Source organism: Mastigoproctus giganteus, chromosome 2, assembly GCF_048544385.1.
Source record: "Mastigoproctus giganteus isolate SK-2022 chromosome 2, ASM4854438v1, whole genome shotgun sequence".
NCBI classification, from domain to species: Eukaryota; Metazoa; Arthropoda; class Arachnida; order Uropygi; family Thelyphonidae; genus Mastigoproctus; species Mastigoproctus giganteus.
The window spans coordinates 226,976,189-226,992,303 of record NC_143576.1 but is presented as its reverse complement, the minus strand read 5'-3'; the positions used below and the strand labels follow the sequence as shown (position 1 = coordinate 226,992,303).

Genomic DNA, 16,115 nt, shown 5'->3' with positions numbered 1-16,115 from the left:
ATTCTTGCAGTAATTTTTATATGAAACCTGTTTATTTTTAAACAGGATAGACAAGTTCATGTTCCATTAGGGTTTACACTAGGAAGAAAAGGAACATTGTATTTATAGAAATGGAGGTTAGCCATTGTGCTAATCAGAACCAAGCAACTTTAAGGGAGGGGGAGTTTGTCAGTATGACCAATGAAAAGTTTGAAATAAAATACCGCCAGCTTTGGTTAAAATATTTGGGGGAGATTACTAGCCTTTTCTCATTAACCAAAAGAGTATTACACTTTGCAACTTAGATTGAGAAGGAGATATCAACTGAAAGAGGACATGATCAGATTCAAAGCAATAGAGAGCTGCTGAGAGATACTAAGGTTGCAGCATTAGTATATACTCTATCTACTAAACAAGCATCAGATCTTGGGAGAGGGGAAGGCAGTTCAGCAGATCACAATCTGCACATGATCTATAAAATGCTGGGTGACATCAGCATTGCATTGCTAAATTGAAGTCTCCAATATAGACTATAATGTCCTGAAGCCTAGTGACATCTACAAATGTGCTATAGTCTCCTAGCATATCTCCAGAAATGGGTAGAAGACAGTAGGCAACTACAGTCAGAATATTTTTGAATATTTTTACAAAAATATTTTGAATAAGCTAATATGATTAGCTAAAAGCAGTAGACATCTTTAAATTTTAGTATTACAAATTGGGATCACAATCTTATTTTTAATGCAATTTTCTGCCAGCATATACTCTGTATATTCCCAACAGAGCATGTATTACATCACAATCAATAGCATTAGACTTAGCATTATAAATCACAATTGATGCCGAGTCACAGCAAAATGTAGATCAACATGCCACACAAAGAAATATTGACATCAAAAGAACCTAAATTGTGTGCATTAAATACACAAGATATCTTACCTGTAATACCTCGGTCACACTTAAAGGGGGTCCAACCATTGAACATCCGGTCCTCATCATATTTTAACCGATTATGATTACCTCCTGAATACAAAAACAATATTACAACATTATGAAATAATATATAAAATACATTGTAATATATTTATTGTTATAATATGTAATTATGAAACAAGCCTTCAAGAAATTCAGGCAATGTCCTGAGAAACTACAAGGTATATAACTCCTATCAGTTGTTTCTGTTTCTGTTTGTTATTTGGAGCATTAGCAACTAAGGCCATATTGCTCCGGGATATGCGGTGGTCATTCCCTGACCTTTCCGCATCCTTCGTATTTGGTGGTGACAGGCTCGAACCCCGGTCTAATCAAGAAGTGTGTGCTACGCACTGCTGCTTCTTTCCACGTGGCTACGGAGGCACCTCCTATCAGTTGTGCAGGAGAGATATCTGGACTGGTGAGATGGGAACTCATTATTGGGATCTCATGCAACTCATCAAGTTGCATGAGATGCTGCTTTGCTCCCATAGATGTGGACTGTATATATATGTTATGAAAATTCTGGATTTTGCTCCTTGAGAAATCCTGACTCTATTACCAACAGTTGACTTATAAAGAAGGCACCCGCGAGGTGATCTGATTGAGGTGTATAAAGTCTTGAATGGTATGAGCATGCTCAATGCTGATGGGATTCTTCCTCTTGATCAAAATAATCACCTGAGAGGGCATAAATTGAAATTGAGGAAAAACAGTTGTAGGATAGATGTGTGGAAGTTTGCCTTTAGCCAGTGGGTAGTTGGTTGGTGGAACAGACTTCCATCTTTTGTTGTGGAAGTTGATAGCCTAAATAAATTTAAGGCTGAGCTAAGCAGGTATTTTGAACGGATGGGGGGAGGGGGTTGAAATGGGAGCATTTTTTTTTTTGGGTTGATGCTGCATAAGCTTGCTTTTTTGCATCATATGCCTCTACTAATGCTAAGAACAGATCTGCTACATGTTGCTGAAGAACTTTGAAATTGATCATGGGTCTTTTTTAATGCCAATTTTGGAATCTGCTTCAACTAAATTCAAGTCTCTCTTCCCCCCTCCCTCCCTCCCTCCCTCCCTCCCACAGCTATGAATCACAAGATGTCCAAAATATTCTCAGCAATGGAAAAGAACATCTTCCACAGCTGTGATATGATATGCTGTATATATATATATATATATATATATATATATATATATATCTCTTAAGAGCAGAATACATCCATCTCCTTTAATTATTTATCGCTTTAAAATCTTTCGCATTTTGGAATTTGATAATATTCATAAAGAGAAGGCCAAGGTAACCAGACATTACTGATGATAAAGTTTTTGCATCCACTGGCTTACACTGTTTAAGAAATGACACCTTTAGAGCACAAAGTAAAAAAGTGAAATTTATATATTTAACTGTGAAATTATATCAAATAGACACAAAAAAAAAAAATTACAAAAAATGTACTTTAAAATATTACTTGCATTCTTTGTCAACTCACAGAAATGACCATATGACCATTATAATGGACTCAAAAGATTAAATTGAATACAAAGATGGTGAGACTAGCCAATGGATGGCAGGAATAGCCACAATTAAGTGGCATACATTAATTGAAACTTTTCAATCTGTCTTTCTTTTTGTCTCTGCTTTCATAGCAGTACATGTGCACCAAATATTCATCAACTTGCACAGGAAGTCATGCAGCATGCTTTTCAGAACACAAATTAATTATATGACGAGGACAGTAGAAACAGCTATAATTGAGTGGCATACATTAATTGAAACTATTTTAATCTGTTTTTAATTTTTTTGGTGCTGCTTTCTACACAGCAGTACATAAGTATCAAATATTCAACTTGCACAGAAAGTCATGCAGCACCCTTTTTCAGAACACAAATTAATCATATGACAAGAGCAGTCTATCACCACCAAGTGTCCAATATTCTCTTTTAATAACCTTGCTGCTCCAATTTTTACAGGTACATTATCAACACTACCAGGGGTGGGGGGGGGGGTCAAAAACTTTTGTATTCATCCAAAAGTAGTTGTGATAGAAGGTTGAAACAAACACCATGTATAACATAACATAGTCACCAGACAAAATGACACATTTTTGCCACTTCTAAATACTACACTTCTGCAGGCCAGTTTTGCAGAAGTCTTCTTACTCTCCTTCAAACTATGATTCGGAAGCAGAAATCACCTCATCAACAGCAAAGTGTTTCCCAAGAAGAAAAGACTTCAGGGCAGGAAAGAGGAAGAAATCCAAGCGTGGAAGGTCAGGAAAATAAGCAAGGCATGGTAATGTTCAAACCTACATTCATGGACACACCTCAATGAAGAATGCACAGGGGCATTATCATGGAGTAGGCACTATTTCGCTATCAGGAAGCATTTCTGAATTTGCATTCATGATTAGCACAACTCAAAAAACAGATTATCTTTTATCGCAAACAATGCAAATGAGCATTCATGGCAGCATCACCTCCATTTTGAGATGCTACATCTATTTTTGCATTTCTTTCTAAGCAGTGGACATTATTCCTATGCTTATTTGTTTGCAAATATCACATATCTCTACTAGGAATTACCCTAACTTCTAATCTCTCTTGGCATAAGCATATCACAAATATTGCTTCCTCTGCATTAAAAAGATTGGATTTTCTTATTTGCTCTCGGCATTACTTTTTTTCCAAAAACCTACTCGTTCTACGTAAAGCTCAAATTCACCCTACCACGAAATACTGTTCCCATATCTGAGGTGTGTCACCAAGTCTCTCTGAAGCTTCTAAACTAATAAATAGTCAATAAACAGTCAGATTAATTGATGGCTCATCTCTCACAAAGCCTCTCCACTCTGTCTTATAGACATTCAGTTTCTGCTGCATTTCTTTTTCATAGATACTTCCATGGGCACTGTTTTTCTGAATTGGCATCTGTAATTCCTCCACTCTCTTCCAAACCAGTCTGAACAAGTGCTTCAACCAGTTAGCATCCATTCATGGCCCACTATACAGACATATAGTGGGCCAAAAAAGCAGAATGTCATATCTTAGGAGATTTTAATTTTACAGATATTGACTTGTGGGTTAGTCACTCAAGTAAGCAGCAGAACATTTCTGAATTTGTTTCTCAATTCGACTATCAACAGTGGTTCAACATGCATTAATAAATTTATATTGGTATGCAATTGAATAGCTACTATAAGCTTGTCAGAAAAGATCTTGATGCAAATAATTATTTTGATATCACTGACTTAGATTTTATCAAAGCCTTATGATGTAGTTCTGTATGAACAACTCATAAATTGAAACCATGTGGCATTAATGGCAAGATGAATAAAGGATAAGTTAGGTCTTGACAAACATTCAAACAATAACTGAGACATCCAGCTTGGCAACTACTATTTTACAGGTTAGTTTAATGACTATGAGGTTGAATTGCTAATACTGTTTTCCAATTGCTGTGTCCTTACCTTGCAATGAATGGCATGACTTTCAACGAAGATGTAGTATGATGGACTCTTGGCAAAGATGATAAACTATCAACAATGTTATTACTTGGAATTATTTGTTACAGGTAGTAACACTGTTGACAGTTTACTGTCTGTTGCAACAAATCTTACTGGTTAAGTAATGTGACAGAGAATTATAACCCAACTAATCACATCCAGCATTCATTAAGGTATTTCAAAAATTAATATCGCCTGAAGGGCATGTCATAATTATTTTCTTATTGAACGTCAATAGAGCAACTTTTATTCTTTTTTAATTTTTCAATGAAAAATAAATAATTATTTAAAGACTCTATTCATGAAACATTGTATCTTATGGAGTTGTAGTTGCATACACAATGGTCATAAGTGGGGTGTTTGTAACTCAGGAGGTGAGACAGTAATATATAATTTGTAATAATATGTTGCTTTGGTATGCTGATAATAGTTAATTAATATATCATTTATAATTACTATAATATATAAATAAAAATTAATCAAGTAAAGAAACTGAATAGCTTTTAATTTTAATTTTCACAGATGTTGATTGATATTGATTGTTTGGCATAATATAAATTTAGCACTAGAAGCAAGGTATACACCAGTGTTTTCACTTGATGAGGTGATGTTGCCCTTCTCCAACTCCCTCTCCAAGTTGGCAACTTACTTTTACTTTTGGTACCCTAATCTTGAAGAAATTTGTTGTTATGTGATATATAACAGATATAAATGGCCATTTTTATTCATGGACCAGTGTCGTGAGTCAGGTCTCACAAGGTTCAATGTTTTGTCCTTAGCATTTATGATATTTATTAATAACACTAATTTCAACATTCATGTATGTGTTTACTAATTATGCTTGTGGGCAGAGTAGTTACTAATATTAACAAAGCTATACTACTTCAACAAGTTATAAATAATGAAATGGGCTGAAAAATGGCAATTGATATAACATTGCAAGGTACTGCTTTTAATATCAGTAATCCCAGGATAACACAATTTGGATAGCACCAAACTAGTTAATAATAAAAGGCCTAGGGGTAATTGTACAGTCTGATATGAAGTTCTCTGAGCAGTGTAAACAACTACTAGAACAACTCGTTTGTTTGTTTGTTATTTGGTTTTTAAGGAGCATTAGCAACTAAGGCCATATTGCTCTGCGATAGTCATTCCCTGACCTTTCCGCATCCTCCGTATTTGGTGGTGACAGGCTCGAACCCCGGTCTAATCAAGAAGCATGTGCTATGCACTGCTGCTCCTTCCCACCTGGCTACGGAGGCGCCCAGAACAACTCGTGGGGGTTCTGTCATTGAGTTCCTGTATATATATATACAGGAACTCTGCCAGAAGCAACAACAGGGCCAGCCTTAGACCAATTAGACCCAACTGGGCTCTGAACCTGTGGTTTTTTTGTTTTTTTTTTATGGCTTATTTGGCATTGAGTTTGCAGACCACTTAAGAAATAGCTTTAGGTGCCAAATTCTTTTGCTGGTTCTACACATGGCATTAAACATGGTAAATGAAGTCTGAAAAAATAAAGGGATTTGCAGAGAGAAGTACAAGAAAGATTAGGATTTAAGCATAAACACAAATGCTACAGTTATAAGCTAAGTGCTCATTTGTGCAAGGATACAAGAGCTGTGGCTATACAAACCTGTAAGTTTAACAGTAACAGTGCATGACAAATAGTCCTTTGTCATGCACATTGTATTAAATATATGACATAAATTATACACATTTACGATAACGGGCTTTTTTTTTTGTAAAATATAAACTTCCAGAACGGTGAGGAAGCCCCCTAGGAAAGGGGGTGGTGGGGGGTGTTTCTGGGTCTTCCCCATGGGAAAACTTTTATAAAATTATGGCACCAAATGCAAATTTTTGAATTGGGAAGGTTTTTACAGTCTTAAACAGTTAGTTTTGAATTATTTTATTGGATGTTTGTTATTTCTGCTGCCTGTTCTGCACATATGCTTCTTTGTTTTAGTGTGTTTAATAAAGTCACCTTTTCTTTTACTTGATACGTCAATATTATCACACTTAACACAATAAACAGTAAACATTCTCATTCCCAAGTGATGCGTTTAAATAATGTCATCATAATTGCTAATTTTAAATATCAAATTACAAAAGTATAGTACATTGGACAAAACTAATTTAAGAGGTATTATTTATATAGATTTATATTTTTATAAAGATTACAAAATCAAGCCTTCCAACTAGCTTATCCCTTTGCTGATGTACAACATGGCAATGTCATTAGTAATAATAAATAATTTTTACTTTAAAATAATTATATATGAATATATATATATTTTTAAATATATGATTTTTTATCTTTATTTCTTTTTAACTTCCAGAATACCATTCTGGCACATTTCAGCAGAAAAAAAGTCCTGATGATAATAAAATATATCCATATAGGAGGCTCCACAAAACCATCCTAAATAGGACCCCACCTTCTTAGGGCTGATTCAGAAAAAAAGTGATTATCCTATTGTATACAGCAATAATTTGGCCATCTTGAATACGGCATATAGGTCTGAAAACCTCATATTTGCAAGGATGTTGAGCGGTTGGAATGAATGCAGAGAAGAGCAACAGTATTAGTTTGAGGAACAAATGGATATTCTTAGCAAGGGAATATGGATTATATTCACAAGGAGACAAATTTAAACTGAAAAAGAATAGCTGCAGAACAGATGTGCAGCAGTTTTCCTTCGGGCAAAAAGTAATTGCTTAACTTTGAAAAATTGTGCAAGGCTGAAGGGGTAGAATTTTTTTCAGCCTGATCTGTACTTGTTAACAGGAGAGACTGCTTCTACAGGGATGGGATACACTTAAACAGAAAGGGTGCAAGAATATTTGCTGATGCTATCAGCATGGAGAAATAGAGTGGGCCAGTAAATCAGAGAGTCTTATAATGGGGGATTTTAATTTCCCAGATATTGACTGGAATTTGGGGGCTGGTCACTCACACAGTAGCAAGGCTTTTGTGGATTTATTGGATGATTGTTTTCTACATCAGCATGTTCGGGAGGCAACTAGAGGGAGTAATACTCTTGATGTGATTATCAGTAGTGATTCTTCATGCATTAAGAATCTGCAGATAAATGAACCACTTGTTGGCAGTGATCACAGTGTGCTGAAGTGGGAGTTACTCAAAGAGGTAACTACCATTAGGGGTAAAGGGAAGGGGTATTGCTTTCGTAAAGGCGACTACAATGGACTGAGACAGTATTTAAATTCTATACAGTGGGATCAACTGATGATATTGCCAACAGCAAATTCAAAATGGGAAGCATTCAAAGAACTTATCGTGGAAGCTACTAGGCTTTACATACCAACTAAGAAATATTGTTCAAGGTTTAGGCCTAAATGGTTGTCAGATGAACTAATGAGGCATATGGCAGAGAACAAAAATGCATGGGATACATACAAATTAACACGTGACACGGACGCCTATGATAGATACAAGTTGATCTGTAACCAAGTTACAAAGGAGGTTAGGCAGGCGAAGGCAGATTACGAGAGATCCTTGGCAAGGGATGCGAAGAAAAACAGCAAAGAGTTCTTTACTTATGTAAACTCTAGAAGGAAGGGGATGAATCAGATTGGTCCACTTGAGATCGATGGGTCAACTGTTGATGACCCTGCTCGGGTAGCTAACAAACTAAATGAACATTTTGCATCGACATTCACACATGAGGAGTTATTCAGCGAGGGGAATGCCAGAGGTGTATTCAACTCTAGCAGTAAGCTAGAGAATCTTATAATAACTGAGAGCAAAGTGGAGGGGAAATTGTTGAAGATAAACACAAGAAAGGCACCTGGGGTGGATGGGATCTATCCAGTTATATTAAAGGAGGCAGCAAAGGAGGTAAGCAAACCCTTAGCCATAATTATGAGAGCTTCCTTGGACTCAGGGGAGGTACCCATTGACTGGAGATGTGCAAATGTGACCCCAATTCACAAAGGGGGATCAAAGGCTGACACAAGTAATTATAGACCTGTGAGTTTAACTTCTGTTCCCGGAAAATTAATGGAGGCACTGGTGAAAGAAGCACTGCAGGATCATCTAGACAAGACTTCAGTTATAGCTAGGACACAGCATGGTTTTGTTAAGGGGAAGTCTTGCCTGACCAATTTGATTGGATACTATGATGCAGTCACAAAAGAACTGGATGCAGGGAATAACTTTGATATTATATACTTGGATCTTAGAAAGGCTTTTGATACTGTTGCACATGGAAGACTGCTGCACAAATTGGAGCAGTGTGGCATTGGAGGCAAGTTGCTGCTATGGATAAAGGGGTGGTTGAGGGGGAGAAGACAGAGAGTGGTAATCAATGGACACTGCTCATCGTGGACTAATGTTATTAGTGGAGTCCCTCAGGGTTCAGTATTGGGTCCATTATTGTTTTCTGTATTTATAAATGATATTGATGATGGTATATCAAGCTTAATGTCCAAGTTTGCAGACGATACGAAGGTTGGCAGGGTTGTCAAGGACACTACTGACACTATGCTGCTGCAACAGGATTTGGAAAGGTTGAGCAGATGGGCTTCGAGGTGGCAAATGAAGTTTAACATTGACAAATGTAAAGTACTACATATGGGAAACAGCAACCCCAGAGCAACGTATCAACTCTGTGGTACTACACTGACAGTGGTAGAGAATGAAAGGGACCTGGGGGTGGTGGTGCAGGCAGATATGAAGTTCTCTGAGCAGTGCAGACGAGCTGCAAGAGTAGCTCATGGTGTATTGTCAATGATATATAGGAATTTTTCTAGCAGGGATAAGGAGGTGATTATTCCCTTGTATAAGGCAATGGTCAGGCCACACCTAGAGTACTGTATACAGGCCTGGAGGCCTCATTTCAGGAAGGATGTAGAGCTGCTGGAACGAGTACAGAGAAGGGCGACTAGATTGGTGAATGGGACAAAGGGGTTCTCTTACGAAGAAAGGCTTAAGTTTTGCAAATTACAGTGTCTGGAAACTAGGCACCAGCGGGGTGATCTGATAGAGGTGTACAAAGCCTTGAATGGTTTGAGCATGCTCAATGCTGATGGGATTCTTCCTCTAGCTCAGAAAAATCACCTGAGAGGGCATAAATTCAAATTGAGGAAAGACAGATGTAGGATAGATGTGCGGAAATTTGCCTTTAGCCAGCGGGTGGTTGGTGGGTGGAACAGACTTCCATCCCTTGTCGTGGAAGTTGATAGCCTAAATAAGTTTAAGGCTCAGCTGGACAGGTATTTCGAACGAACAGAGGGGTGAAGTGGAAGTGGTTATTTTTATTTATTTATGTTACTTTTTTTTTTTTTTTTTTTTTTGGCTGATGCTGCATAAGCTTGCTTTCTTGCATCAAATGCCTCTACTAATGCTAATGCTATCGAGGCAGTTAGGTGGGTCGGAAAACTGCTAGCTTGGGGGGATACAAGGACTAATAGATAAACAGTAGCCACTGGCAGAGGTGAAAGTGATCCTTGCACTGCTTCTATTGGAATGAGCAGAAGCCTGGAAAACAAGATGCAGGATAGTTCAGAGACTGCTGGGAGTCATTGCGGTACAAGTAAACACATGGGTTGTGCTAGGGGTAGCTAAGAATAGGAACAGGTGCATGTATACTTGCGTGTACATGCACCTGAGGATGTATATTCAGGTATACATGCGTGTACAACCTCAGGAGTTTGCTAGGAGTTTGGTAAATAAATTTGATGAATTTGAGGTATTGCTCAAAACATCAAAGGCAGATATTGTTGTGATATCAGAGATGTGGTGTCACACAGGTATAAGGAATGCAGAACTGGAATTTGGGGAGTACAATGTGTACAGAAAAGATAGGAAGGGAGGAGGGGTTATGCTATTAGTTAAGAAACACATAAAATCCAAGGAAGTGAAGCCAGTCAACATCGCTGGACAGTGCAGTGTCGAGTCAGTTTGGTGTGACATAAGCATTGGGAGATCAAAATCGAGAGTAGGAGTGTGCTATGGGCCTAATGACTCTGATGAGTATAATAAGAAACTGTACAGGGATATAGATTGGGCCAGTAAATCAGAGGGTCTTATAATGGGGGATTTTAATTTCCCAGATACTAACTGGAATGCAGAACTGGAATTTGGGGAGTACAATGTGTACAGAAAAGATAGGAAGGGAGGAGGGGTTATGCTATTAGTTAAGAAACACATAAAATCCAAGGAAGTGAAGCAAGGAAGAATTTATGGGTTGGTCACTCACACACTAGCAAGGCTTTTGTGGATTTATTGGATGATTGTTTTCTACATCAGCATGTTTGGAAGGCAACTAGAGGGAGTAATAATAGTAAATAGTAAAACTAGAGGGATTTCATTATCAGTGATTCTTCAAGTGATTCTTCATGCATTAAGAATCTGCAGATAAAGGAACCACTAGGTGGCAATGATCACATTGCGCTGAAGTGGGATTTACTCAAAGAGGTAACTACCATCAGCGGTAAAGGGAAGGGTTATTGCTTTCGTAAAGGTGACTACGATGGTCTCAGACAGTATTTAAATTCTATACAGTGGGACCAACTGATGATGTTACCCACAGCAAATTCAAAATGGGAAGCATTCAAAGAACTTCTCTTGGAAGCTATTAGGTTTTACATACCAACTAAGAAATATTGTTCAAGGTTTAGGCCTAAATGGATGTCAGATGAACTAATGAGACACATGGCAGAGAAGAAAAATGCATGGGATACATATAAATTAACATGTGACACAGAAGCCTATGATAGATATAAGTTGATCTGTAACCAAATTACAAAGGAGATTAGGCAGGCAAAGGCAGTTTATGAGAAATCTTTGGCAAAGGATGCAAAGAAAAACAGCAAAGAATTCTTTACTTATGTAAACTCTAGAAGAAAGGGGATGAATCAGATTGGTCCACTTGATATCGATGGTTCAACTGTTGATGATCCTGCTCAGGTAGCTAACAAACTAAATGAATACTTTGCATCGACATTCACACATGAGGAGTTATTCAGCGAGGGGATTGCCAGAGGTGTATTCAACTCTGGCAGTAAGCTAGATAATCTTGTAATAACTGAGAGTAAAGTGGAGGAGAAATTGTTGAAGATAAACACGAGAAAGGCACCTGGGGTGGATGGGATCTATCCAGTTATATTAGAGGAGGCAGAAAAGGAAGTAAGCAAACCCTTAGCCATAATTATGAGAGCTTCCTTGAACTCAGGGGAGGTACCCCTAGACTGGAGATGTGCAAATGTTACCCCAATTCACAAAGGAGGATCAAATGCCGACAAGTAATTATAGACCTGTGAGTTTAACTTCTGTTCCAGGAAACTTAACGGAGGCACTGGTTAAAGAAGCGCTGCAGGATCATCGAGACAAGACTTCAGTTATAGCTCAGACACAGCATGGTTTTGTTAAGGGAAAGTCTTGCCTGACCAATTTGATTGGATACTATGATGCAGTCACAAAATAACTGGATGCAGGGAATAACTCTGATATTATATACTTGGACCTTAGAAAGGCTTTTGACACTGTTGCACATGGAAGACTGCTGCACAAATTGGAGCAGTGTGGCATTGGAGGCAAATTGCTGCCATGGATAAAGGGGTGGTTGAGGGGGAGAAGACAGAGAGGGGTAATCAATGGACACTGCTCATCGTGGATAAATGTTATTAGTGGAGTCCCTAAGGGTTCAGTGTTGGGTCCAATATTGTTTTCTGTATTTATAACTAATACTGATGATGGTATATCAAGCTTAATGTCCAAGTTTGCAGACAATACAAAGGTTGGCAGGGTTGTTAAGAACACTAGTGACGCTATGCTGCTGCAACAGGATCTGGAAAGGTTGAGCCTGGGCTGAGAGGTGGCAAATGAAGTTTAACATTGACAAATGTCAAGTACTACATATGGGAAACAGCAACCCCAGAGCAACGTATCAACTCTGTGGCACTACACTGACAGTGGTAGAGATAGAAAAGGACCTGGGGGTAATTGTGCAGGCAGATATGAAGTTCTCTGAGCAGTACAGACGGGCTGCAAGAGTAGCTCATGGTGTCTTGTCAATAATATACAGGAATTTTTCTAGCAGGGATAAGGTGATTATTCCCTTGTATAAGGCAATGGTCAAGCCACACCTTGAGTACTGTATACAGGTCTGGAGGCCTCATTTCAAGAAGGATGTAGAGCTGCTGGAATGAGTACAGAGAAGGGCAACAAGATTAGTGAATGGAACAAAGGGTTGCTCTTAAGAAGAAACACTGAAGTTTTGCAAATTACAGAGTCTGGAGACTAGGCACCTGTGAGGTGATCTGATTGAGGTGTATAAAGCATTGAGCATGCCAAATTGAAGATTCCCATCAGCATTGAGCATGCTCAAACCTTGAATGGTTTGAGCATGCTCAATGCTGATGGGATTCTTCCTCTTGCTCAGAATAATCACCTGAGAGGGCATAAATTAAAATTGAGGAAAGACAGATGTAGGATAGATGTGCGGAAATTGGCCTTTAGCCAGCAGGTAGTTTGTTGGTGGAACAGACTTCCATCCCTTGTTGTGGAAGTTGATAGCCTAAATAAATTTAAGGCTCAGCTGGACGGGTATTTCGAACAAACGGAGGGGTGAAGTGGAAGTGGTTTTTTTTTTTTTTTGGCTGATGCTGCATAAGCTTGCTTTCTTGCATCATGTCTCTACTAATGCAAACTTCCAACTAGTGCCATGGATGTAGAAAGCCTGGAAAAATTCAAAGATGGTCTGGTTAAATTATTAGAATGGAAGGACATAAAGTGGCAAATAAAAGTTTTTTTTTTTTTTTTTTTGGTTGTTGCTGTATCAGTTTGGTTCTTTTCACCATTCTGCTAGGCTTCTCCATAGCCAGGTGGGCAGGAGCAGCAGTGCGTAGCACACGCTTCTTGATCAGACCGGGGTTCGAGCCCGTGACCACCAAATACGGAGTATGCGGAAAGGTCAGGAAATGATTACCGCATATCCCTGGAGCAATATGGATTACCGCATATCCCCGTTGCTAATGCTCCTAAAAACCAAATAACAACAACCATTCTGCTAATACAGACTAATATCAAGATCCACTAGAAAACATAAGAAAAATACTCCATTGATTTGATATCTATGAGAAGGTGGATACTAAATTGACCATTCTCAAAATTAGTTTTTTTTGACAGTACGGTATAAGTGATTATAATTGGGTGGGAAGCCCAGCATCATTCTGCATAATAAATAACCGCACAAATGTACGCCCAGAAAATTCAATTAATATCAAGTTGGATAAATACTTTTAACATTTACTGGTATTTCATGAGTTAAATGATAGAAATGTATTAACGTACAAATGAAATAGTGAAAAATAAATGCCATACCTTGTGATAATCGAAACGATATTTATTCTTTCTGCGTTAATTTACATGCTAATATAAAAACATTGTTTCATTAAAATCAACATACTGGATTTCTTTTATGCTCTATTTCCGTCAGTAACGAGCTATATTAAAGTTTATATCCAGAGTTTTTTTAATAATAATAATAAACACTTTTGAATAACATAAACATAAACACAAACATACTATAAGTGAGGTCATTCCATACTGTATAAACGAAATTGGATTTCCTAATGTATTACCTTAGGCATCAGCTGCGATTTTAGGAATATATCAATTATTAACATATGAAAATCATTTAACAAAAACCGGTAAATACCAATGTTTTCCCAACTGAAGAATCATCATTAACTATCGTCTTCGACGTAGCACAGTTCATACAACTTTACACTCGAGCCAATTCATAGTCATCGATGTGGAAGTAAAAGGTGGATGCTGTAGCTGGATGCGAAGATGAAGGACATTACATTTCCTAGCGGGGACTTGAAATATGACAGGTGGACGAAAATATTAAAATACTAGTGATCCATAGGCAGAAGTAAAAATTTGCAGTCTGTTTTCCAAAATATTTAGGAACTGTTGAATGCCTCAAGGAAAGAGGTAAAGGACAGCGAACGATCAAGAGATGCAGAAGGCTGATGTTTTTATAGAATACGGGGTTGAAGATCTTGAATGAAGCGAGAAGTGCAGAATTAGTAGTTTCGCCTCTGGTTATAACTATGCTACCCAGCACATTTTCAACCATATTAAAATTGGAATCCAACACCTACATACATTATACAATGTGTGCAAAACTTAAGTACCCGTCAGGTTTTCACCTGTAGCTTCTCATAAGCGTGGCCTGTATATGGGAAAAGCATACCAAAGAAACCTCTTGAAGTACAGAAATGATGAAGGAAACAACACCGACACAACAACGGAAACAAAACGGTACAGAGGGACTTTATTCAAAAATGGAAACATTGCACTGGATGCTATGATACAGATGCATCACTGCCAAAGATGGAACAAAGGGAAAAGGTGATCCTCAGTAGGAGATATGGCCACCCCTAATGACGATGCAGGCTTTGCACCGCCTGTCCATACTTAGAACAATGTTGTTAATAAGTTCTTGTGGTAACATCGTCCATGCCTCTGTCAGCTGGGGAACATTTTCTGGTGGGTGTGGACGTGCCGCTTGGCGTCTCCCCAGAGCGTCCCATATGTGTTCGATGGGATTTAAATCTCCGGAATGGGCAGGCCAATCCATACGAACAATGTACTCACTTTACAAAGCACATCAACAGCTGCAGTGCGATGTGGTGTGGCGTTATCATCCATAAACACAAACTCGGGGCTAGTGGCACCTCGGAACAGACTGACATCGGGAAGGATCACATCAGTACAGTAGCGTGCACCGGTTACAGTACCGCCTTCCAGTATCTGGAGTTGTGTACGTCCATCTAAGATAAAGCCTCCCGAGACGAGAACATATCGATCGCTTTCAGTGATGTTTGCGGGATAATATTGCGTGTCAATTAGTTGACGCCCAGAATCGCTGCTGACACTGAGTCTACTCTCATCAGTAAAAAGTACCTTACACCATTACGCTGCTATGCAGTCCTAGTGTTCGATGCACCACTGTAAACTGTGTCTCCGATGGGTATGTGTTAAAGGGACACAGCAAACTGGCCGTCTGGCAAACAGTCCGCCTTTGTATAGTCGCCTGGCCACAGTCAACCGTGATATCCTACATCCTGTGCAGCTAGTTTGCAATGGATCCCGCTGTCGGTCCCTCTTGGCCTTTAGAAGTATATAGCGCTCATCATTGGGTGTTGTTTTTCGTGGACGACCACCACTGGTCCTTCGAACAGCTGTACCTGTCGTTCTGAAGGCCGACCACGCACGTGAGACGATGCTATGGACGATACCGACACTGCAACCACACTCCTCGCACTTCAACCTTTCCAATAATTCGACCCCGGGTAAAATCACCCAGATGTTGTCTACTGGCCATTTCCTTCTCTGTAGCACTGTATGAAACCAATCGAATGTCTATAACAATCGTGCTCACCATTCGGTAATTTGCACATAACTACTGAACTGCTGCTTTTACCTGTTTAGGTGCGCCCTCTCATCACGATTTTTGCATGTGCACCAGCTTTCTACTGAACGGCCACAGTTATGCAAATCGCCACAGGCTGTTTCGTTCGATTTTGTGGTTGTAACCGTTTTGCACACCAGTATACATAGGTTTGACATTCACAGTTCATGATTAATTTAATTATAAACTTGTTTGAACTTGTAATTTCCATCATCCT

The 16,115-nt window shown here is 38.7% G+C and overlaps 1 protein-coding gene across 3 annotated transcripts in view; it reads right to left on the bottom strand.

Annotated features, from left to right (window-relative positions):
• Positions 1–14,241, bottom strand: part of LOC150090204 (clathrin heavy chain 1-like) — a 73,103-nt gene extending 58,862 nt beyond the window's left edge. For 2 of the 3 annotated variants that reach the window (XM_090369016.1, XM_090369018.1), the window contains exons 1-2: positions 14,135–14,241; positions 919–1,002 (exon numbers count right to left, since the gene is read on the bottom strand). In XM_090369016.1, coding sequence (XP_090225142.1) covers positions 919–978 — 60 coding nt within the window. In that variant the 5' untranslated portion in view covers positions 979–1,002; positions 14,135–14,241. Of the gene's footprint in view, positions 1–918; positions 1,003–14,057 lie in introns of all 3 variants that reach the window. The other variant, XM_090369017.1, reaches the window with a different exon arrangement.
• Between the last annotated feature and the right edge of the window lie 1,874 nt (positions 14,242–16,115).